The 25,128-nt window shown below is 38.5% G+C and overlaps 2 protein-coding genes across 16 annotated transcripts in view; both read right to left on the bottom strand.

The window, feature by feature from the left end:
• Positions 1-3,465: 3,465 nt before the first annotated feature.
• Positions 3,466-10,499, bottom strand: golt1a (golgi transport 1A). 3 transcript variants are annotated; one of them, XM_058055692.1, is made up of 5 exons: positions 10,168-10,499; positions 9,081-9,172; positions 7,557-7,735; positions 7,195-7,258; positions 6,965-7,099 (listed from the first exon to the last, which is right to left on the bottom strand). In XM_058055692.1, the coding sequence occupies exons 1-5, from the start codon at positions 10,178-10,180 to the stop codon at positions 7,070-7,072; spliced, it is 378 nt and encodes a 125-aa protein (XP_057911675.1). In that variant the 5' UTR covers positions 10,181-10,499; the 3' UTR covers positions 6,965-7,069. The 3 variants fall into 3 exon arrangements, with proteins under 3 accessions (XP_057911674.1, XP_057911673.1, XP_057911675.1); XM_058055691.1 differs by lacking the exons at positions 6,965-7,099; positions 7,195-7,258 and adding an exon at positions 3,466-3,737; XM_058055690.1 differs by having other exon boundaries at positions 6,485-7,258.
• Positions 10,500-12,313: 1,814 nt separating this feature from the next.
• plekha6 (pleckstrin homology domain containing, family A member 6) overlaps positions 12,314-25,128 on the bottom strand; it is a 71,845-nt gene continuing 59,030 nt past the window's right edge. For 8 of the 13 annotated variants that reach the window (XM_058054466.1, XM_058054465.1, XM_058054467.1 and 5 more), the window contains 6 exons: positions 22,393-22,551; positions 22,064-22,216; positions 19,826-19,959; positions 19,441-19,589; positions 18,950-19,057; positions 12,314-16,367 (listed from right to left, as the gene is read on the bottom strand). In XM_058054466.1, the coding sequence (XP_057910449.1) occupies positions 18,960-19,057; positions 19,441-19,589; positions 19,826-19,959; positions 22,064-22,216; positions 22,393-22,551 (693 nt within the window). In that variant the 3' untranslated portion in view covers positions 12,314-16,367; positions 18,950-18,959. Of the gene's footprint in view, positions 16,368-18,949; positions 19,058-19,440; positions 19,590-19,825; positions 19,960-22,063; positions 22,217-22,327; positions 22,552-25,128 lie in introns of those variants that run through there. The other 5 variants (XM_058054470.1, XM_058054475.1, XM_058054473.1 and 2 more) reach the window with 3 other exon arrangements.

Genomic DNA, 25,128 nt, shown 5'->3' on the forward strand with positions numbered 1-25,128 from the left:
CTGCGGGGGGGGGGGGGGGGGGTATATTCTTTGAGCTGGGGTCTTCTACCTGAGGCCTGGGAGCTTGAGGGTTCTGTCGAGGATCTTAGCTCGTCTCAGTATTATGCTCTTCTGGATCGTGATGTCAGCCATTCTTCCTGCTACCTGATGGAGCCATCCACCCAAACTTGGTTCCCGCCCCCATCTATACTGGCACCACTGTTGCCTTCACACCACACTCTCCCGCTCGCTCTTCCTTCAACTCTTTTTCATGTTCCTTTTTCTGGATGATGCCGTCACTTGGCATTGCTTGGTCATGTCAGTCTGGATCTGGAAGTCCTACAGGGTTTTGGCCTGGTTGTTCTCAACCACCTTCAGTATATGCACTCAGTAAAAGTATAACACTTTTGCTTTTGGGCCCTTCTTTCATGAGCTGAACACAGACATGTGCTGATCTCTTTCAAATATTGTTTCTAATAAAAGGTGTGTTGTTAGCATTTCTCCTTTGCTGACATAATCCATTCACCTCCCAGGTGTAGCATATGAAGATGCTTGCTAAGGCTGGTGAAGCGCTCACTAATAAGGTTTTGGAAAAACATTTGTCAACAAAATGTGAAAGATTTGAAAGGCAATTTTGTGTTCAATTCAGCTCATGAAAGATGGGAACAAAAAAAAAAGTGTTGCCTTGATATTTTGTTTGAGTTTACAGTCGTCCCTCGCTCCATCACGGCGAGAACATCGCTCAACGCAGCCTATTACTAAAATAAATATGCACATTAAAGTAAATTGTACTTATTCTTGACCTAGATGAAGCATTTTTAGCAATAAAAATCACTAAATGAACTAATCCAAATACAAGGCAAAAAAAGTATTCTCATTGCAAGTGTATTCCACATCAGCCACTAGGTGATAAGGGTCCAAAAAATATTGAAATGATCTCACAACAGGTACAATAATAATTATCATTATAATAATTATATTAATAACACAGTCTAGTCTTTGATCACGACCCGCAAAAACTCAACGCTGGACCTCCAACTGGTTGGAAATAATTTTCTATGCCATCCATTCATCTTCAATGCCCCTTATCCTCACTAGGGTTGCTGGGGTATGCTGGAGCCTATCCCAGCTAACTAATCGTGGGCTGGTTGATTTTCTATGCCATAACTACAAAAATATTCAATTTATTAACATTGAATCCTACTTTGCGGAATTCAACCGTGGTCAGGTCTGGAACCAATTATGAGTGATAAACAACGTACGACTGTACTATAAGCCGACTGAGTATACTGTGTGCAGATATATATATATTTTTATTTTTTATAGATTGTAACTTGGGAGAGATAACAGACGATAATAATATGATAAACATCAAGTGGCCTTACAAACAGGTCAAAACAATGCTAATTTCAGTATTTCAGTGCCTTAACCTTCCTCTTGTGTTAGCTTTCTGGTATCATCTCTTATGTTAACGGGTCGGTTTTGACCCATGTATTAAATCAGCTATAAAATACACTAAAAACAATAAGTTACAATCAAATTTGGTTCTCATGTGTTGTTTACCTTTTAAGGCTTCCTCATGCATGAAAATGTTGGTTTTAATACTTTTGGTGTGGGCATGTAGGGCTTTTTTGTCACTATACCCCTCCATTTTAATTCCCAAAAATGATCAAATGAACCTCAAAAGAATCATATTAATAAATTGAAGGTTCTTTTGTTACCTGGCTATTACTGAGAGCTGTAGAACATATCTCTTAAATCAATTAGTTTTATTTATTTTCTCATCACTAAAGAAACATCTATGGTGTTCGGGTGAAATGTGAAATCAGCCAATCAAATGAGTGAATTCCCCTCACATGTCTGGACATTGTTTTTCTGCTGGTATATTGGAAAAGCGGTCAAAATGAGAATCCCCTGAAGCTTTAATGATGAGAAGAGGAGCTGGTTGTCATTGTGTTGGCTAATTGTACACTTGTGATTTCAGTTGTGGCTCAAAATATTGCTTTATAGTCATATTATTATAACCGTGTCGAAACCCTAACAATACAGGGTTCATAATTTCAACCAGACCATTTTAAAATGTAGTAAAAATTATTTTTTTGGTTTTATTTTGTTGAAATAGAGTTTCCTGACAAAGTCAAAAAGCCTTGATGCAATAAACAAATGTTATGTGATTCTTTTTATGCATTAAAATGTAAAACGGGTCGATGCCGACCCTAACACAAGAGGAGGGTTAAATACAGCACAAAAACAATGCTAAATTATGTTTTGCAGTGCACAAATTCTAAACCTAAATTCGAAACCTACATCCCACAACTATTATATGCCTTTCTATTGTCTATCAGAACCAAATATAAGTGTAAATAGGCCTCTCTGAGCCACCTTCTTGGTCTATTTTCCCCATTATAGTGTCCTCATTCCTCAGTAAAACAAAGTTAGGTGCTGCCTTACTTGCTCCTCTGCTAAACAGAAACCTTCCAATCCAGCCTAAGGGACACAAGTATTAATTGTAGCATCACACATACACATAAATAATCAAATGATGTCAGATATTTACACATAAATACAGTATCAGGTGTCCAAAGTCATTTCTGTGGTGATCTATATGACAGTAAAAGACGCACAATCTCCCCATAAATTGCATTTTAAATATAGTATATTATTTACACAATTAAAACTCTCAGCCAAGAAAACAAATGTACAATAGTTAGCATATAGCCACCAAGTAGTGTTAGCTTATTGGACGACATGCATTCAATAGTATGGGATACATCGAGTGATGATGTGGCTACTTACCTCTTAGCTCCCACACGTTTCTTAATTTCTTCATTTCTATTCTTTCTAAATTGTGAACCCGATTAACCATTTTGACTTTCTCTTGTCCGTGTTTTGTTAACACGAACGGCAATTAATGTCATCCCCCAAACCACTCAACAAGCAGTTAAGGCTGAACCAACTCATGTTGACTCACAATTTATTCTTTTACATGTTTGTAGTGAAATAATATATGTTTGAAACTCTTGGTCTGCGATATAACGAATAGAATATAATATTAAGAATGACATGTGTTTTATTTTTGAGCCATTACGATCGTAATTTAGCTTTTTTTACCTTGTAATTAACCTGAGGTCCAGCTGTGAACTCACCCGCCTCACGATTGGCTTTGGTTTGATCCACGTCGTGATGTGGTGGTCTCTTGGGAGCGCTAAGAAAACAAATAAACAATAGTTAGCATATAGCCACCAAGTAGTGTTAGCTTATTGGACGACATGCATTCAATAGTATGGGATACATCGAGTGATGATGTGGCTACTTACCACTTAGCTCCCACTCGTTTTTTAATTTCTCTTCTTTCTAAATTGTGAAACAGATGAACCATTTTGACTTTCTCTTGTCCGTGTTTTGTTAACACAAACGGCAATTAATGTCATCCCCCAAGTCACTCAACAAGCAGTCAAGGCTGAACCAACTCACAATTTATTCTTTTACATGTTTGTAGTGAAATAATATATATTTGAAACTCTTGGTTTGCGATATAACGAATAGAATATAATATTAAGAATGACATGTGTTTTATTTTCGAGCCATTAGGATTGTAATTTAGCTTTTTTTACCTTGTAATTAACCTGAGGTCCAGCTGTGAACTCACACGCCTCACGATTGGCTTTGGTTTGATCCACGTCGTGATGTGGTTGTCTCTTGGGAGTGCTCGTATGCAGCCTGAAGAGGGCGCCACACATATATCTGCTACACATATCCTGATTTGATGGGCAAACATGGGCGGAAGCTACCATTAGACAAACACAGGCAATTACCTGGGGTCCAAAAAAATTGCCAGGGGCCCCCAAACTGTTTTTTTCCTTTAATTAAAGCACATACTACTGTTTCAGTTGTAAGTCATGTGCTGAAAAAAAACATCAAAATGCATAATTTTTGTGTTTCGACCGCTGCCTGTCCCTTCTCATACAATGAACTATTCCATGTTACCGGAGCTAGCACAAACTCGTTGGCATGCCGCAAAAAGAGTTGAAGGGCGAGTTAAATTATTTAAAAAAAAAAATAAAACTAAATGTGGCACTTTCCATGACAAAGATGTGAGTTTATTACATCGGCAAACTAGTTTACGTGTAAGTTTAAGCTTCAAGTTTGTACCAATTCCAGACAAAGCGTGGAGATGATTGACTTGTTAAGTCATAATAACAATCACCCAGGATTTTAAGCACTTTATCTAGTTCAGGAAAGAGGAGAATTTTCCTCATAGTATTAACACTAGTGTGAAGATGAACATTAATATTTGAAATCATTTTATAAACATGGCTAAGTAAGCAGCAACTTAAGCTGACATAACTGAAACAGAGCAAAAGCTGGAAAAACGTGACTTCACATTTTGTACAAATTTAAAATGAAAAAAAGACTAAATATACGCAGAACACTAATGAATAAGATTTTATTTTTATTTCTTTTTATTGTTATATATAGAGGACGCCACGGGCAATTGTCCTTACGGTCCATAGCTGGAAAACACCAATGGTCTCACCACTCTTGCACTTACTACTACTCTTCATTTCTCTGTAAGTACATTGTCCATACTCACTCATCATCCAACTATGTTTTTGTCAATTATTAACCCGTTCATCAGTTGTTATTATGTATTTATTATGACTGTTCTATATATTTATTTACAGTAATTATCAACATTGACTTTTATTGTACCACATTCTTAAACTGCCTTATCATTTTCCTGCTTTTAAAACCGGCAAAGAGTACATTAGGAATACAGGAAGTGAAGAAATGTATGTGAAATTGTTTCGTCCTACTCCTTTTTGGGCATGTGGAACTGTGAATTGTACGAATTGAGGTATTCCAATGTAACTCATATGCATGTTCACAATAAATGAAGTCATTACATTTACATAATGTGTTGTCATCATTGTCACAAATTGTCTCCCCAAGTGACAAGCCTGTCAATATCCTTGTCCTTGAACCTAAGTAAAACTAAAATCAGAACACGCACCAGCAAATACAAATAGACGGTGTAGACATTGAAAGGGTGAATGAAAAAAATTCCTGGGGATCACAATAGATGAAAATATGAGCTGGAAACCTCATATTACAAATATACAACATAAGGTGGCCAGAAATATTTCAGTATTGAACAAAGCAAAATTTGTTCTCAATCAGAAATCACTCCACACTCTTTATTGCTCTCTGGTTCTACCATATCATACTTATTATGTGGAAATATGGGCTAATAACTATAAAAGCAATCTTCACTTGCTAAATGTACAGCAAAAAAGGTCAGTAAGGATAATTAGAGGTTATCCCGCGTGCTAGAATAGCAGTAGCCAGTATTGTTGTGTAACAAAAGCTTGTTAGCGATCACAGTCGTGTCCTTTCCATACAACGACGTTACAATAAACATAGACACGTATTTGTCTAACTCAGGCGGGGGAATACTTTCTACCAGTCTTCGTTCGTTCTTGCAGTTGCAGTCGCCCTTGGTTTTCCGACTTGTATTTGCATTTTTAGTTTTTTCGATCATTTCAAGAGTGTCCTCCTCATTAATGGTGATAAAACGTTCCATTTCTAATATTCTGTTTGCTATTTTCCCTATTTGTCTTTCGCCGGGAGTGTCAACCGCTGACATGTTGACAGAGCACAGACGGCAGCAAAACAAACGCTGTGTGTTCACGCTTGTGCGCTGTTCTCTGATTGGTTGTTTCACGGGCACGATACCAGAGCAGCGCGCTCTGATTGGACAGCTACGGGGGCTGATACTGACATGGTTAAACTCTATAGTTTATCAGTATCACTGCCCTGGGCATTGACAGTATCATTTCGGCCTTTTCCCGTATCATTCATGGGCGGTTTCTAGGGTACAGGGCCAATTAACACTGTAGTATGTGATAATTCATAATGCCGCCGAGAGAACATACTAACTCCTTATTTCTAAAATCACAAATACGCAATTAAACTTGCTGATATAGTTCATCTTCGAATAGCTAAAATAATGCATAAGGCTAAAAATAAGCAATTAGCTAAAAATGTCATCCAATACTTCTCTACAAGAGAGGAGAAATATGATCTCAGGGAAGAAGTACATTTGAAACACTTCTATGCTAGGACTACGTTATGCTAGCCATAGCATTTCAGTATGTGGAATCAAACTATGGAATGGATTGAGTAAGGAAATCAAACAATGCACAACGATGAGCCAATTCAAGAAACAATACAAGCAGTTGATGTTTGCTAAATCCAAGGATGAAGAGTCTTGAACCAGTCATGATGTGCTATATATATCACTATATTGACACTTACTATGGTACACATTATGACATTGGATGCTCATATCACCTTGTACTTCGGTATGTGACAAAAATAAAATTAAATAAAATTAAATAAAATTAAATAAAATTAAATAAAATTAAATAAAATGTAAAAATGTTTTTAAATTGTATTTTATTTTTTATTTTATTTAAAAACCTTATAAAATAAAAATTAAAACTAAAAAAAAAACTTAAATTATATTAGGAAAGCAGGAAGTGAACAAATGTAACAGTTACTGATTGTAAAAGTACCAGATGGAGGGGTAGGATTTAATAAGCTTTGCTTCTTCCTACTCCTTTTGGACATGTGGAACTGGGAACTGATTATGGGATGCACTCAATTGAAATCTGATGCATGTTCAACTGAAATAAAACCATTACCATTACCAATATTCTTATTCATCCAGGTCATTGTATTCTTAGGGAATTGAATCTATCACAACTGGACCGTTCAAGTTTTCTTAGAACACGTTTGGTCTCTCATCCTAGTATCATCATTTCATGCTCAAGGACTAGTAAATGGGACACACTCTTTATCTGGTCTATGAAGGTATAAGGTATAAAAGGTAAGGCCATACAGGTTAATTACCCGGTACAGCCAACAACTGGGAAGTTTGTGTGATACTTCATGACAACAACTAGATTTGAAACTTTTGTCTAAAAAAAAAAATCAAACAAAGTGAACAAAAAGTAATAATAAATAACATTTAATTAGTGGCTTGTGGTTATAGCATGCGTGGATCTGAAAGATCTGGATTGGAATCTCAGACCACACTGGAGTGACTCTGCAAAATCTGTAAAGAATGAAACAAATGGAATCACTATGACCTCTGAGACTGAAAAGTGTAGCAAATGTGAGAAGAAGCCTTTTGGGCAAAATTACTCTTACCGCATTGAGGAACGGGATATTTACAGCTGACAGCACAAATCTTATGGCGGTTGGAAAGAAAGACCTACACATAGAAATGTTTGCCAAGTTGTGCAGACACACCTTTTTAAATTAGATTTAACCCCTCCCCCCAAAAAATAAAAATCAACAAAACTCATTCTAAAGTACATAGTGAACAAATTATGTAAGTGTGACAACTTCAGTAATTTAATTTAATTTAATTTAATTTAATTTAATTTAATTTAATTTAATTTAATTTAATTTAATTTAATTTAATTTAATTTAATTTAATTTAATTTAATTTAATTTAATTTAATAATCTTAATGACGTGCAAACATGTTCTCATTAGTACCTTCTTTACCTGAACAAAAGGATGAAGCCGTAACTCTCCACCAGCATACCAATGACTGGCCAACGGCACAGCACCAGTGACACACCTCCCATGAAGAAGAAAGAGCCTTTCAACTTGTGTCTTTGGAAGAAGAAGTAAGAAGTCCTCCTGAAGCCAATGATGGATGTTAACCCTGTCAAAAACAGCATCTGCATGGAGAAAAGCGGGGTAACATATTACAGTAAGTTTCAAGTAGCGACAGGAAGTGAACTTGTTAAAAATTACTTTTTTTCAAAATAATTTTTACGGTGGTTGAGTGGTTAGCACGCAGGCCTCACTGCTAGGAGACCCGGGTTCAATTCCATGTTTGCATGTTCTCCCTGTGCATGTGTGGGTTTTCTCCGGGTACTCCGGTTTCCTCCCACATTCCAAAAACATGCTAGGTTAATTAGCGACTCCAAATTGTCCATAGGTATGAATGTGAGTGTGAATGGTTGTTTGTCTATATGTGCCCTGTGATTGGCTGGCCACCAGTCCAGGGTGTACCCCGCCTCTCACCTGAAGACAGCTGGGATAGGCTCCAGCACCCCCGCGACCCTCGTTAGGAAAAGCGGTAGAGAATGAATGAATGAATATGAGATGACAGAAAAACAGGGAAAATACTGGGCAGCGTGGGAGAAATTTAACAGGCTAGGGTGCATTCAAGGACCGCCAAACAAAGTGGGACAGGACAATGAACCAAAAAAAAACTGTGGGATTTCTATTATTTTGTTAAAAAGTAATTATTTTTAAATAATTATTTTGTTACAAAATAATGTACCCGGCTGCACGGCAGTCAAGTGGTTAGCGCGCAGACCTCACAGCTGGGAGACCCGCGTTCAATTCCACCCTCGGCCATCTCTGTGTGGAGTTTGCATGTTCTCCCTGTGCATGCGTGGGTTTTGTCCGGGTACTCCGGTTTCCTCCCACATTCCAAAAACATGCTAGGTTAATTAGCGACTCCAAATTGTCCATAGGTATTAAAATTAAAATTAAAATTAAAATTAAAATTAAAATTAAAATTAAAATTAAAATTAAAATTAAAATTAAAATTAAAATTAAAATTAAAATTAAAATTAAAATTAAAATTAAAATTAAAATTAAAATTAAAATTAAAATTAAAATTAAAATTAAAATTAAAATTAAAATTAAAATTAATTATATTAGGAAAGCAGGAAGTGAAAAATGTAACAGTTACCGATTGTAAAAGTACCAGATGGAGGGGTAGGATTTAATAAGCTTTGCTTCTTCCTACTCCTTTTGGACATGTGGAACACCCTCCAAGCAGCTGGAGGAACCATATGTTTAATGTAGCCCGTATTCCTTTACATCCTTTATGTCATTTTGGGGCACTTCCTGTCATCATTAGGAGGCAATGTAACTAATTAAGGAAGTGGCATACAAATTGTTACAAATTTTTTGTACAAATTTTATTCAACCATATGCAAATTTTGGTGTGATTTTGTGCATGTTTAGTACCCTAATAATAACGCAAAGATGTGTCAGACTACTTACATTCCCAAAGGCCAATAAGACTGAGTCAAAGTACAGCAGAACACCAAAGAGCAGAAAAAATAAACCAAATCCCATCAGACCAATTCCGATATCTGGAAGACAAATATAAAGAGAAGAAATAAAACATTAAAACATGTTCCATGTTTCATGTTTACTGCAGTTTTAAGCCATGAAAACAAACACATAGTGGCGGAAGTGCATTTGATAGGAGCTCTGCATGCATCTTTCCCATGTATTACGTGATAGGTGTCACTACACTAGTAATGTAGTTCTTTGGTTCAACAATGGTAATATCAATAATAATAACAATGTCGCTATCGTGTTAGCATTTAAGCTAATTTACTCATGTCTAAAGGCAAATACACACATGTCATGATGCAGGGAGGTTATAGGACAACCTTGGCACTTTCTAAACTTGAGGCTCTCTTGTAAGAGCTAGCATGATGACTGTTAGCATGTTAGCATTTAAGCTAATTTACTCATCTGTAAAGGCAAATACACACATGGCATGATGCAGGGAAGCTTTCGGACAACCTTGGCAGTTTCTAAACTTGAGGCTCTCTTGTAGGAGCTAGCATGATGACTGTTAGCATGTTAGCATTTAAGCTAATTCACTCATATCTAAAGGCAAATACGCACTTGGTATGATGCAGGGAGGTTATAGGACAACCTTGGCACTTTCTAAACCTGAGGCCCTCTTGCTAGGTGCTAGCATGGTAGCCATTGGTGGTATCCATTGGTGGTAGCATCTAAAATGCTGAGGGTTTTTTTTGTGAGCACTATAGCATCAAACTAGGTATTTACCATGACCTCCATTGTTAGCTAGCTCATTTTCTGATCGCACACCAACTCCACAGAGTTCCACTATGTGAAGCACTACACTACACACAACAAGCACAACAATTCATCCAACATAGTTGAACCACCATAAAATATTGTTCAATATTTCTGTAGCGTATGTTACATGAAATGAAGAGTTAATGCGGCCACAACTAAAACAGATAATTGTTCACTGGTATAAGCCAAAAGTAGACATTTGTGTACTCAGGAAGTACACAAGAAAAAAAAACACATTGGGAATACTTACTAATAGCAACCATGATGATTCTTGGGAACTTTTCCTTCTTCAAGAACTTCCTTTCTTGTCAGCCTGACCTTTGAACGTTGATGGCGTCAGTGTTTGAGGTGAACATTAACTAGACCAGCCACGTGGAGGATCCCCGCAATAAATACAGAGCGTAATGTTGTTACTATTACTATTAATCTTCATGAAACAATAAAGGCGCTAGATCACAGGGGTCAAACTCAAGGCCCTGGGGTTGGATTTTTGCCACTGTATCATTTTATTTGCCTGTGTGAAAAAGAGATCCCCCTCTATTAAAACAGTTCCAAAGATTTGGGACTCTGGCAAACCATAGTGAGAGCCATTATCCACAAATAGTGAAAACATAGAACAGCGGTGAACCATTCAATGAATGGCCAGCCAATCAAAATGACCCTAAGAGCGCAGCAATGACTCATCAAAGAGGTTACAAAAGACCCCACAACAACATCCAAAGAACTGCAGGCCTCAGTTAAGGTCAGTTTTTATGACTCCCAGACTCTCAGTTTAAGTTTTTTGGTTTTTTTTTTTAATAATGTACCTCGTACCAAAGTACAAGGTGATATGAGCATCCAATGCCATAATGGGTACCATAGTAAGTGTCAATATAGTGATATATATAGCACATCATGACTGGTTCAAGACTCTTCACCCTTGTATTTAGCAAACATCAACTGCTTGTATTGTTTCTTGAATTGGCTCATCGTTGTGCATTGTTTGATTTCCTTACTCAATCCATTCCATAGTTTGATTCCACATACTGAAATGCTATGGCTAGCATAACGTAGTCCTAGCATAGAAGTGTTTCAAATGTACTTCTTCCCTGAGATCATATTTCTCCTCTCTTGTAGAGAAGTATTAGATGACATTTTTAGCTAATTGGTTATTTTTAGCCTTATGCATTATTTTAGCTGTTTGAAGATGAACTATATCAGCAAGTTGAAGTATTTGTGATTTTAGAAATAAGGAGTTAGTATGTTCTCTGTAGGCGGCATTATGAATTATCCTTACTGGCCTTTTTTGCAGTACATTTAGCGAGTGAAGATTGCTTTTATAGTTATTAGCCCATATTTCCACACAATAAGTAAGATATGGTAGAACCAGAGAGCAATAAAGAGTGTGGAGTGATTTCTGATTGAGAACAAATTTTGCTTTGTTCAATACTGAAATATTTCTGGCCACCTTATGTTGTATATTTGTAATATGAGGTTTTCAGCTCATATTTTCATCTATTGTGATCCCCAGAAATGTATTTTCGTTCACCCTTTCAATGTCCACACCGTCTATTTGTATTTGCTGGTGCGTGTCCTTTCTGCTGTTACCAAACAGCATGATTTTAGTTTTACTTAAGTTCAAGGAACCTAATGGTTTCGCAGGTGTTGCCCCTCCATCACCTGGAGGGGTTGTATGCCTTGAAAATCCTGTGGTACAGAATAAGAAAGACAATCCACGATGACTTGACGGATATTCACCCTCGGGATTTATTCTTCCTCTCAAAAATAACAACACTTTAGATATTATAAGATGATTACATCAACAATTACCAATTTGCTTCCAGACACATTTCACATTTTTCAGCTAGCCTGCTTCATGCTATTAACTGTACATTAAAGCTGGCTAGCATTAGCCATTTCGCTTATGTTCAAATGCTCTACAACACATTTTGTAACAAACATTTGGCAGTCAGCTGTTTACTCTAGCAACTTCCTAAACTCTTACAGCCGTTAAAATATAAATTATCTCTACTTTGTACTAACCTGTGGTACAGAATAAGAAAGACAATCCACGATGACTTTATGTATATTCACCCTCAGGATTTATTCTTCCTCTGTCGTTTTGTCACCTACTCTATACCACCATCGCTGCTAGCACCCCCTAGTGGACCTTGCGGTATTACACCCAAACGCCAACAATGGAGATTTGGTTATTTTAGAAACAAACATATAAAAAAAATACTAGGGTGTCTTTTTTTCTTTTACAACTGAATTTTATATGTATGACATGAACTATTACTACTCTTAAATGCTCTAACCATATTTATGCATTTTAAACAGTTTTTTTTAAAACCATGTTACCTTATCTTTTATGTACCTTACACAGGCACAGATGGCAACCTGACGGTAACCACAACTGTTTGATGCCCTTGCTATAGAAAGAAGAAATAGTACATGTGTTTTAGTCTTTATTCATATAAACAACTTGGTTGAACAAAGAATGAAGAACATCATCATCATCATTGTGACCATTCGTGATTTTCTCAGCATAACACTTCACTCAGTAGTCTGAGGATATTTGGCAGTGAAATCCCTCATTAGCAAGTGGATGAAGTGAAAAGCATTCCAAAGAAAAAACATTTGCTGATACAAAACACTGTGGGGAGTTCCAAAGCATCTGCAGAAATTTGTTTACATTCACTTTATTGCAATGTTTTCTCAAAGCAAGCATATTATTGTCTCTGTTGGATCATTTGCATAGTTCAACAAGTCCACCCCCCCCCCCCCCCCACAAAAAATGGTTCAAAGTGATAGAAGCACAACGTAACCGAAGCGGACATTCCCACCGACGGGCCAAGAATTGCTGAATAATTTGGACAAAATACAATTTATTTTCAGCCAGGATTGCTACATCGAGTATCAAATATTGAAAACCATTTCCAAACATGTCAAGAGTTCATTTCATTCCAAAAATATCTATGTTCAATTTAAAAAAAAAACACTTAAAGTAAAAGTTCTGTAATTGAGCATACAAAGTGCATGGTCATCATTCTTCCATGCGTGTAAAAATATACTGTAAGTATTGTACTGTACCACTTTGAATCATACCGTGTTCCCTTTTTTATCAAACTGAAAAAGAAAAAAATAGTCATCTGTAAGTAAGGTTTTTGTTTTTGCTTAGTGAGAATGAGCTTGAAGTGCTAATAGCGTATTTTAAAAGAAGACAGGTCACTTGAACATTGACGTGCGTGAGCAAAAAAAACAAACAAACAAACATGATGATGATGCGCATGATGACAAACGGGTGTGCCTCTAAAAAGCTGTGTCGTGTTGACAAATGGTGTAAGACAGGGGTCTCAAACACGTGGCCGGCGGGCCGAATGTGGCCCGCAGGACACTAGTTTGAGGCCCCCGCCTTGATATGAAAGTTTAATGTTAGTGCGGCCCGCGCAAGTTTGATATGGATGCTGTATGGTATCATGTACCCAGAAAAAATTATTAAGTTTGATTAATGTTCATGTTAAAGGTTAAATAACTGTTAATAGTTATCCTCCCTATCCGTGTGGAAGTGGTAAGTTTTTGGCTTTTTAGTTTAATGGAAATAACTTGAAGGCTACCGTTTAGGTCGCTAGCTCTCTAGTTTGCGAGTTAGCATGTGTCACAAGACCCTGCAGTTGCGCAATATGTTGTAAATAAAAAGAGTATAAATGTGACTATAGTCGTGTTTTGTCATGTCTACAGGGCTCTAATAATGCTTTGTTCATTTTAATCGGAAAAAAATCATTTGTCTACCCACCAACTATATGTGGTTTCTTAAGTTTTTATTATTTGCCGTTTTATTATTATTATATTTATTTATTTATTACTGATTGATTGATTTTCTGTATTCTTGATTTGTTTATTTATTTTTCATATTTTGTGCAGAAAAATAAAAATGAAGATATTTGAGAACAGTGGAATGTTTTATCAGAGCTGTAAGATGAATGATCTTGTGTCCTTATTTATTATTTAATATTTATCACTGACACGGCTGCAAAGTCGCACCATGGAATAGCAGCACTTGGAACAAATATAAAATGAATATTCCATATGAAATGTCATACATCCTCATCCAAGAATTTCAACAAAAAATGAGTGAGACTGACATACAGATGCTCGGTTAAAGCTATAAACTTACAAGAAATAAGTGCCATAGTATACAGAAATCAATTCCAAAACAAACAGCTACACATTTATTTAAAAGGTTTTATGACAATTAAATCGGGTGTGATGAATTTCCAATCAATTCCAATTGAATTTCAAGTTTTATTCAACACCACAAAATGCGCCATGTGGAATTTCCAATCCCCCTTGTCAGTCATGGCTATGTCCAATCATGATGGTTTGAAAAAATGCTAACATATTTTACGCTAGGGATGCTCCGATCGATCGCTCAGCGATTAATATCGGCTAGGGGTGTCGCGAGATTTTGATATTTTACTTTTTGGTAAATTGCTAATTTATTTCTACTACGTTACACTCTTCTGCACTCTGTGTGTATGCGAGAGGCCCCGCCTCCACCCACTGAGACTGACAAAAGGGCTCACTTGTCTATCTTGAGGCAAGAGATAAGGAAAACAGACAAGCAAGCACATGGCAATTAATATAACGAGGCCGGCAAAAAGTTCATTTTCATCTACTGTGTGATGAATTAATTTATATTACCCATGAGACATTTTTTTCTGAACAATAAAAATATATGTTCTCTTGAAAAAGTAAATAAAATATGTTTTTGTCGAAATGAAGGTGAATTCATGGTTCATTTTTTCATGTCATATCGCTAGTAGCTAGCATGCGGGCCTCACAGCTAGGAGACCCAGGTTTGATTCCACCCTCGGCAACAATCTCTGTGTGGAGTTTGCATGTTCTCCCCGTGCATGCGTGGGTTTTCTCCGGGTACTCCGGTTTCCTCCCACATTCCAAAAACATGCTAGGTTAATTAGTGACTCCAAATTGTCCATAGGTATGAATGTGAGTGTGAATGGTAAAAAATGAATGAATGAATAAATGATTCGGTTGAGCTGGTTTCATAATTATACCTTTTGAGTGTTAAGTTGGTGTGTGATGAGTTTAGTTCTTTGTTAGAACACTAACACATTCCAAAAACATGCTAGGTTAATTGGCGACTCCAAATCACTCCACCAGTCCAGGGTGTACCCCGCCTCTCGCCCGAAGACAGATGGGATAGGCTCCAGAACCCCTGCGACCCTTGTGAGGATAATTAGGAGAAAATGAATGAATGAATTAATTAATAAATTGCTAGTAGCAGGCAGGGGTGCAGCCAGGAATTCTGATCAAATCAGGCTGACCTTGGAATTATCCTAACTTTCCCCCCTTTTACCGCACCCCTGGCTATTAGCACTCATCATAAATGAATCCACTTAATCCATATGATCGGTTTCGGCCGATTTCACTCGCGCATGATCGTGGTCTAAAACTGTTATCGGAGCGTCACGATTTTAAACATATGGCACTGCATGATTAAACCAAAATCACAATATTCTTCCATTTTTACTAATCTTTGCTTTATTCCTCCAAGCTTCACAGGCAAGACTTCCACTTCTAAGGTCACTTCTATTTCATTATATCCATATATTAACACAAATATCGCTTCCTATTCTGAAACACATATCCACATATATATGTGTAAGACAATCACTGGCTACTGTATATCTATTAAGCAGTGTTATATGTAGTATTTACAATAGTTCTGATTTGAATAAATACAGTATCATGACAGTCAGTAATGTGAATTTTAGTGTTTGCTTTTTTAAAATAAAAAGTCAAAGGCTGTGGTTTGCTTCTGCCTCGGAAAGGAAAAAAATATAGCTTTTTTTAGTTGGGTCTGTGTTTGGTTTTTCCACTGCATTGTCAAATCAATCACAAAAATGGAAATGCAAAAATTGTGAAAAGGGAATGAGGATGGATTTATTTAAAATGATTGTGGATATTTCAGAAGCGTGTAAGGCAAGAGAATGAATGGACCTGATAGGATGAGGGAGGTCAAGAAAGTCAGCTTTCATATCGTTGTACCATCATGGCTCAACAGCGTGAAATCAACCAAATCGACCACCGCAAACACGGGCGAAATCTCCAAAGTGCCCATGAGCACTTCCCATACAACCCGTTCAAGAAGCCAAGCTCAGCTCAATAACTTGAAAAACAAACAATGACGTCCTGAGCTAAATGATATTGAAATATTACGATAAAAAGACGGAAAGACAGCGCTCTGCTTCTCTTGATGCTGCGGGAAAACATGGAACATTGTTCCAGAGTGGTAGTCTGCATCGCTTCCTCTGAAGCTGAGATGTTCCATTTCCTACCAGGGATTACTGGGAGCAGCTTGGGATCAACCCCGTCAAAAAAGTCACGGCTTTGTTTTCAGACCTCAGAAAGATGCTCCATCAAATTTGACCGCAGACAAGGCCTGTGCTGCAGAGGAAAAAAGAAGCACATGAAAAATGGTTATTTCATGGACTATCTTTGTAAAAAATATTTCACTTAAAAACCTTTTTTTCCATGACGAAAACGAGACGCGATTAGCTAAAACGTGACTAAAATGTGACGAGTCATGTGTGAGTTTTCATCGACGAGACAAGACCGGACGAGCATGTCATGCTAAGAGTCCACTGGGCCGGCGCCTGTTCGCGCCAATGTAATTTGCTGTGGCGCCTAATGTCACCAATAAGGTGCCTAGTGGCGTGCAGTGGCTCAAACTTCCTCCCAATTGGCTCGTGATGGCGGCAAAAATTTAGTTTGGTGGCAAGAAAATTTCAAAATTTTTGTCGTGCCAATTGCTTGATGCAAGTTTCCACAAAGTGGAACGAAATGTCATAAACAATTGGAATCCACTGGAATGCAATGGCGCAAGCCAAGTTGCGCCAATGATGCTAAAAATCCACTGGGCCGGCACCAGTTGGTGCCAGTTCGCGCCAGTTCGCGCCAATGCAATTTGCTGTGGCGCCAAATGTCACCAATAAGGTGCCTAGTGGCGTGCAGTGGCTAAAACAGCCTCCCAACTGGCTCGTGGTGGCGGCAAAAATTTAATTTGGTGGCAAAAAAAACGGAGTACCCGGAGAAAACCCACGCATGCACAGGGAGAACATGCAAACTCCACACAGAGATGGCCGAGGGTGGAATTGAACCGTGGTCTCCTAGCTGTGAGGTCTGCACGCTAACCACTCAACCACCGTGCCGCCAAGAAAATTTCAAAATGTTTAAAATCTTTGTCGCGCCAATTGCTTGATGCAAGTGTCCACATAGTGGAACCAAATGTCATAAACAATCGGCCTATTGGAATCCACTGGAATGCAATGGCGCGAGCCAAGTTGCGCCAATTATGCTAAAAGTCCACTGGGCCGGCACCAGTTGGTGCCAGTTCGCGGCAATGCTATTTGCTGTGGCGCCAAATGTCACCAATAAGTTGCCTAGTGGCATGCAGTGGCTCAAACTTCCTCCCAACTGGCTGGTGGTGACCCGTGACGGCGGCAAAAATTGAATTTGGTGGCAAAAAAACGGAGTACCCGGAGAAAACCCACGCATGCACGGGGAGAACATGCAAACACCACACAGAGATGGCCGAGGGTGGAATTGAACCCTGGTCTCCTAGCTGTGAGGTCTGCGCGCTAACCACTCGACCGCCGTGCCGCCAAGAAAATTTCAAAATGTTTAAAATCTTTGTCGCGCCAATTGCTTGATGCAAGTGTCTGCAAAGTGGAACCAAATGTCATAAACAATCGACCTATTGGAATCCACTGGAATGCAATGGCGCGAGCCAAGTTGTGCCAATGATGCTAAGAGTCCACTAGGCCGGCGCCAGTTGTGCCAGTTTGCGCCAATGCAATTTGCTGTGGCGCCTAATGTCACCAATAAGGTGCCTAGTGGCGTGCAGTGGCTCAAACTTCCTCCCAACTGGATTGTGATGGCGGCAAAAATTGTGTTTGGTGGCAAGAAAATTTCAAAATGTTTAAAATCTTTGTCGTGCCAATTGCTTGATGCAAGTGTCCACAAAGTGGAACCAAATGTCATAAACAATCGGCCTATTGGAATCCACTGGAATGCAATGGCGCGAGCCAAGTTGCGCCAATGATGCTGAGAGTCCACTGGGCCGGCGCCAGTTGGTGCCAGTTCGTGCCAATGCAATCCAATGCAATTTGCTGTGGAGCCTAATGTCACCATTAAGGTGCCTAGTGGCGTGCAGCGGCTCAAACTGCCTCCCAACTGGCTCGTGGTGGCCCGTGATGGCCACACTCACATTCATACCTATGGACAATTTGGAGTGGCTAATTAACCTAGCATGTTTTTGGAATGTGGGAGGAAACCGGAGTACCCGGAGAAAACCCACGCATGCACGGAGAGAACATGCAAACTCCACACAGAGATGGCCGAGGGTGGAATTGAACCCTGGTCTCATAGCTGTGAGGTCTGCGCGCTAACCACGTGCCGCCAAGAAAATTTCAAAATATTTCAAAATCTTTGTCGCGCCAATTGCTTGATGCAAGTGTCCACAAAGTAGAACCAAATGTCATAAACAATCCACCTATTGGAATCCATTGGAATGCAATGGCGCGAGCCAAGTTGGGCCAATGATGCTAAGACACCAGCGCCAGTTGGAGCCAGTCTACGCCAAAGATTATGTGATTGGTGAATAGTGGTTCGCTGTGGCGCCGAATAACGGCAACACGCCGAGCGAACATTAATTTGGCGCCACAGCGAGCCACTACATGCCACTACACGCCACAGATTATGTATGTTGTGGTATGTACGGCATTACTGCATGTCGTAATAATGACGTCTTTAAGGATAGTCTGGATATTATTACCATTTATCTTGCCATCTGAGCAATAATCATTTCATATTCTGCCAATGAATGCACTCAAAGTAAATCTTTCCAAAATTCCAAGATTCCAAATCTCTGTTGAAAGTAACAGAAAGGGAAAACGTGCCCACGAGTGATCGAAGCAGTGGGAGCAAACAGGGAAGAAGAAAGGGAATTGGTGGGTGTGGTCACTTACCTGGTCCCACTCAGACATTCATGATGTGGGCCGAAGTGGGAGAGTCAGCAGAGGATGGGGGAGGGGCCGGGCTGGTTGGGGATGTGGGGGGGCTGGGAACGCACTGGGCTAGAGTGAGGTGTAAAAAGCAGGAAATGCAAAGCAAAACACAATCATCAGCATGATTGTCGGATGGCCAAAAAAGGACTTTCCATGCAAAAACACCTGTAAGGATGTCAGACTACATATGCAGGCACTACAGTTTTGCGGCAAATGCTAATTTTAGCAGTCGTGCGTCTTTATCACGGCTGTGTGACGACATGGTTGTGGTGGTCTAAACTACAGCAGGACACGAAGCTGGCAACAATCAGGTGCTTTTCCCATGCAAATCATGAGAAATAAACAAAACACTACTGCATTTGTGTTACAGCAAAAACAGCCATTAGCATTATTTCCTGTGGATAGTCTTAGTGGAGGTCCGTGGGAAAGTGACACGATGGGGGTGTCCTTACCCGAGAGAATGCGACTGCGACGTGAGGCCTCAGCAGCCAGAGCACATGAGATCTCGATGCGCTTCTCCTGCTCCTGCAGCTGCTGCTGGGAGTTGCCTGGTGCTCCACCCTCTGCAGGGCCGTCCAGGACAGGAACCAGGTTTTGCAGACTGACAAAGTGAGCACAAGGTGGATTCATCTTACGTATCTATCACACAAATTCTATTGTATATTAGTCTTTTTCATTGACGTTTTTCTGTTGTATTGTTAATGGCACTGACTCACTAAACTCATCACACAACGACCGAACACTCAAAAGATATACCTAACAAATACGTAAGTCTGAAATTAGTTTTGTCAGGTGGACATTTGGATTTTTTTCAACTTATTATGTAATAAAACCTACTTGGATTTGGCAATAAGGGTCTTGATTCGCTCCAGTTTTTTCCGCTTTTCCTTTTGCTCCTCGGGGCTTAGAGGGGCATCATCTTCCATGTCCAGGTAGCGTTCTGGGATCAGAACCTTGTCGGGAGCCATCAGCTATGAGGACAGAGGAAGACTTCAGCGTCACCATTCCTTATTATTAAACGGTTACTATGCTAATGTCAGCATGCCAACAATGTTAACATACTATGTTAATGTTAGCATGTAGCATCTAGCATAGTGGAGCTAAGTGTCTATGTATGTTACTAATGAAAATATAAAAACAAGCTAAGATGCTAATATTACCGTACTCGCACTAACATGCTAACACATTACACTAACTTGATTGTTGATGAACACTAGTTGTTTATATAAGTTTCTACTTAGTAGGTAATAGTAACACTTTTAGTAACAGCTAAAATGTAACTATGCTAATGCTAGCATGTGAACAATGTTAACATTAGCATGCAAAAACGAACATAAAAGCATTTAAGTGTCTGCCAATGTTAAGACTAAAGAAAATGGCTAAAACTGCTACTATGATAATGTTAGGAGCAATGTTAACATGCTTATTTCAGCATGCTAATCCTTAGCATGACAGTACTGTGTTTCTATAAGTTATACTAATAAAACAGTTACTATGATAATGTTAGCATGCGAACATTGTTAACATACTATGTTAATGTTAGCATGTAGCATCTAGCATAGTAAAGCTAAGTGTCTATGTATGTTACTAATGAAGATGTAAAAACAAGCTACGATGCTAATATTACCATACTCGCACTAACATGCTAACACATTACACTAACTAGTGTTTCTATATGTTATACTAATAAAACAGTTACTATGATAATGTTAGCATGCAACACCTAGCATGGTAGTCTAACACATTACACTAACTTGATTGTTGATTAACACTAGTTGTTTATATAAGTTTCTACTTAGCAGGTAATAGTATCAGTTTTAGTAAGAGCTAAAATGTTACTATGCTAATGCTAGCATGTCAACAATGTTAACATTAGCATGCAAAAATGAACATAAAGGCATATAAGTGTCTGCCAATGTTAAGACTAAGCAATGTTAACATGGTAATTTCAGCATGCCAATCCTTAGCATGACAGTACTATGTTTCTATAAGTTATACTCATAAAACGGTTCTATGCTAATGTCAGCATGCCAACAATGTTAACATACTATGTTAATGTTAGCATGTAGCATCTAGTATAGTAGAGCTAAGTGTCTATGTAAGTTACTAATGAAAATGTAAAAACAAGCTACGATGCTAATATTACCGTACTCGCACTAACATGCTAACACTTTACACTAACTTAATGATAACTTGTTGATAAACACTAGTTGTTTATATAAGTTTCCACTTAGTAATAGTAACAGTTTTAGTAACAGCTAAAATGTTACTATGCTAATGCTAGCATGTCAACAATGTTAACATTAGCATGCAAAAACAAACATAAAAGCATATAAGTGTCTGCCAATGTTAAGACTAAAGAAAATGGCTAAAAATGCTACTATGCTAATGTTAGGAGCAATGTTAACATGCTAATTTCAGCATGCTAATCGTTAGCATGACAGTACTGTGTTTCTATAAGTTATACTAGTAACAGTTTTAGTAACAGCTAAAATGTTACTATGTTAATGCTAGCATGTCAACAATGTTAACATTAGCGTGAACATACAAGCATATAAGTGTCTGCCAATGTTAAGACTAAAGAAAATGACTAATGTTAGGAGCAACGTTGACATGCTAATTTCAGCATGCTAATCCTTAGCATGACAGGACTGTGTTTCTATATGTTATACTAATAAAATGGTTACTATGCTAATGTTAGCATGCAACATCTAGCATCGTAGTCCTAATTTCCTGCGTATATTAATATTATTAAAAGTGGGGAAAAATGCTACTATGCTAATATAAGCATGCTAACAATGTTAACTGCTAACACAAAGCATGATAGGACACTGTACCTGGAATTACAAATGTCCTGATTGAGTTGTGTATTTTGACTTTGGAATGGTTTAAAGTTAAGTTAAGTGAAAAAAATAGGTCGAAGAGAAGAGTAAATATTGTTACAAAAAGTGTGAATGTTGCAAAAAATATAAATTGTGCAAAAAATGTTCCGAAAGATGCAATGCAGTGCAGTTCTTTTAGAACATTTTGTTTGCTTTAGGTGTAATTTCTGACAATAACAATGACATTTCTTACCTCTTTGCTAATGTCTAGGTCATAGTGTTCTGGTTCCACCTGTAACCGTCTCAAACGGGCAATTTCCTCGCGAGGTGACTCCAGTCCCGGGCCTCGGACTGCTGCCTCTAAATCCTTGATGTCAATCTCATGAGCTGTTAACCGGCGACGAACCTGCACACATTTACATGAATAATAAAGCAGTTGCATGGGTTTTCTTTCAGCAGAATGCTTTTCAATCGAGTCTGGAGCCAAGAGTCTATTTCCTGGACATGTATGATGTACCGTGAGAAGTTTATTTTGGTCTCCAAGGTTGGAGAAATATTGAGATCCCCCATGGTTATTCATACCACTCTGTAGCTCGCTGGAGACTGGCCGCCTGGAAGATTCAGACTGCGCCTCTTTTCCCGTACAGAGCTGCTCTGGTTGCGACGGATTCGTTCATTTTGTTCCTCTACGCTCATCTTAGACCTCATTTCCGCTGGAAACACAGCACTCTTTGGACGTTCCTGTGGCAACATACACAGCAAAAAAAATATCTTTATGAAAAGATGGATTTGAAATGACATGGCTTCCCAGAGTTTACCAGAAGTTACTTTACACTTTATATTTCACTATGGTGGATTTGGATAAGGCTTTGTGTTAGCAGTTAGCATTGTTAGCATGCTTATATTAACATAGTAGCATTTCTTCCCAGTTTTAATAATATTAACATACGCAGGAAATTAGGACTACCATGCTAGGCGTTGCATGCTAACATTAGCATAATAACCGTTTTATTAGTATGACTTATAGAAACACAGTACTGTCATGCTAAGGATTAGCATTCTGAAATTAGCATGTTAACATTGCTCCTAACATTAGAATAGTAGCATTTTTCCCAGTTTTAATAATATTAACGTACGCAGGAAATTAAGACTACCATGCTAGGTGTTGCATGCTAACATTATCATAGTAACTGTTTTATTAGTATAACATATAGAAACACTAGTTAGTGTAATGTGTTAGCATGTTAGTGCGAGTATGGTAACATTAGCATCGTAGCTTGTTTTTACATTTTCATTAGTAACATACATAGACACTTAGCTCTACTATGCTAGATGCTACATGCTAACATTAACATAGTATGTTAACATTGTTGGCATGCTAACATTAGCATAGTAACCGTTTTATTAGTATAACTTATAGAAACACAGTACTGTCACGCTAAGGATTCGCATACTGAAATTAGCATGTTAACATTGCTCCTAACATTAGCATCGTAGCATTTTTTTGCCATTTTCTTTAGTCTTAACATTGGCACTTATATGCCTTTATGTTCATTTTTGCATGCTAATGTTAACATTGTTGACATGCTAGCATTAGCATAGTAACATTTTAGCTGTTACTAAAACTGTTACTATTACTTACTAAGTAGAAACTTATATAAACAACTAGTGTTCATCAACAATCAAGTTAGTGTAATGTGTTAGCATGTTAGTGCGACTACAGTAATATTAGCATCGTAGCTTGTTTTTACATTTTCATTAGTAACATACATAGACACTTAGTTCTACTATGCTAGATGCTACATGATAACATTAACATAGTATGTTAACATTGTTGGCATGCTAACATTACATTAGCATAGTAGCATTTTTTGCCATTTTCTTTCGTCTTAACATGGGCAGACACTTATATGCTTTTATGTTCGTTTTTGCATGCTAATGTTAACATTGTTGACTTGCTAGCCTTAGCATAGTAACATTTTAGCTGTTACTACGCCGGGAGGCACTTGACGAAGTAGCAGATCTGAGGGAAGTCTGGCCTCCCTGCTTAGGCTGATGCCTCCATGACCCGACCTTGGATAAGCGGTAGAAAATGGATGGATGGACGTTGAAGCTATTGCTAAAATTATCAACTTTGATCCCATAGTCATACGATATAATGACAAATTATATAATGGATATACAGTGAAGAAAATAAGTATTTGAACACCCTGCTATTTTGCTATTTCTCCCACTTAGAAATCATGGAGGGGTCTGAAATTTTCATCGTAGGTGCATGTCCACTGTGAGAGAGATAAACTAAAAAGAAAAATCCAGAAATCACAATGCATGATTTTTTTAACAATTTATTTGTGTGATACAGCTGCTAATAAGTATTTGAACACCTGAGAAAATGAATGTTAATATTTGGTACAGTAGCCTTTGTTTGCTATTACAGAGGTCAAACGTTTCCTGTAGTTTTTCACCAGGTTTGCACACACTGCAGGAGGGATCTTGGCCCACTCCTCCACACAGATCTTCTCTAGATCAGTCAGGTTTCTGGGCTGTCGCTGAGAAACACGGAGTTTGAGCTCCCTCCAAAGATTTTCGATTGGGTTCAGGTCTGGAGACTGGCTGGGCCATGCTAGAACCTTGATATGCTTCTTACGGAGCCACTCCTTGGTTTTCCTGGCTGTGTGCTTCGGGTCGTTGTCGTGTTGGAAGACCCAGCCACGACCCATCTTCAATGCTCTGACAGAGGGAAGGAGGTTGTTCCCCAAAATCTCACAATACACGGCCCCAGTCATCCTCTCTTTAATGCAGTGCACTCGTCCTGTCCCATGTGCAGAAAAACACCCCCAAAGCATGATGCTACCACCCCCATGCTTCACAGTAGGGATGGTGTTCTTCGGATTGTACTCTTCATTCTTCTTCCTCCAAACACGCTTATTGGAATTATGACCAAAAAGTTCTATTTTGGTCTCATCTGACCATAAAACTTTCTCCCATGACTCCTCTGTATCATCCAAATGGTCATATGCAAACTTAAGACGGGCCTTGACATGTGCTGGTTTAAGCAGGGGAACCTTTCGTGCCATGCATGATTTCACATCATGACGTCTTAGTGTATTACCTACAGTAACCTTGGAAACGGTGGTCCCAGCTCTTTTCAGGTCATTGACCAAGTCCTGTCGTGTAGTTCTGGGCTGATTCCTCACCTTTCTTAGAATCATTGAGACCCCACGAGGTGATATCTTGCATGGGGCTCCACTCCGATTGAGATTGACCGTCATGTTTAGCTTCTTCCATTTTCTAATGATAGCTCCAACAGTGGACCTT

Source organism: Doryrhamphus excisus, chromosome 18 (genome assembly GCF_030265055.1).
Source record: "Doryrhamphus excisus isolate RoL2022-K1 chromosome 18, RoL_Dexc_1.0, whole genome shotgun sequence".
In the NCBI taxonomy this organism is placed as follows: Eukaryota; Metazoa; Chordata; class Actinopteri; order Syngnathiformes; family Syngnathidae; genus Doryrhamphus; species Doryrhamphus excisus.

Excerpts from the sequence above, each read along its gene's own strand:
- golt1a (XM_058055690.1), bottom strand. Across the intron at positions 7,736-9,080 it reads TCTTATTGGCCTTTGGGAAT|ATGCTGTTTTTGACAGGGTT; the intron begins GTAAGTAGTCTG and ends TTCTCCATGCAG. Across the intron at positions 7,259-7,556 it reads GGCTTCATCCTTTTGTTCAG|GTCTTTCTTTCCAACCGCCA; the intron begins GTAAAGAAGGTA and ends TTCTATGTGTAG.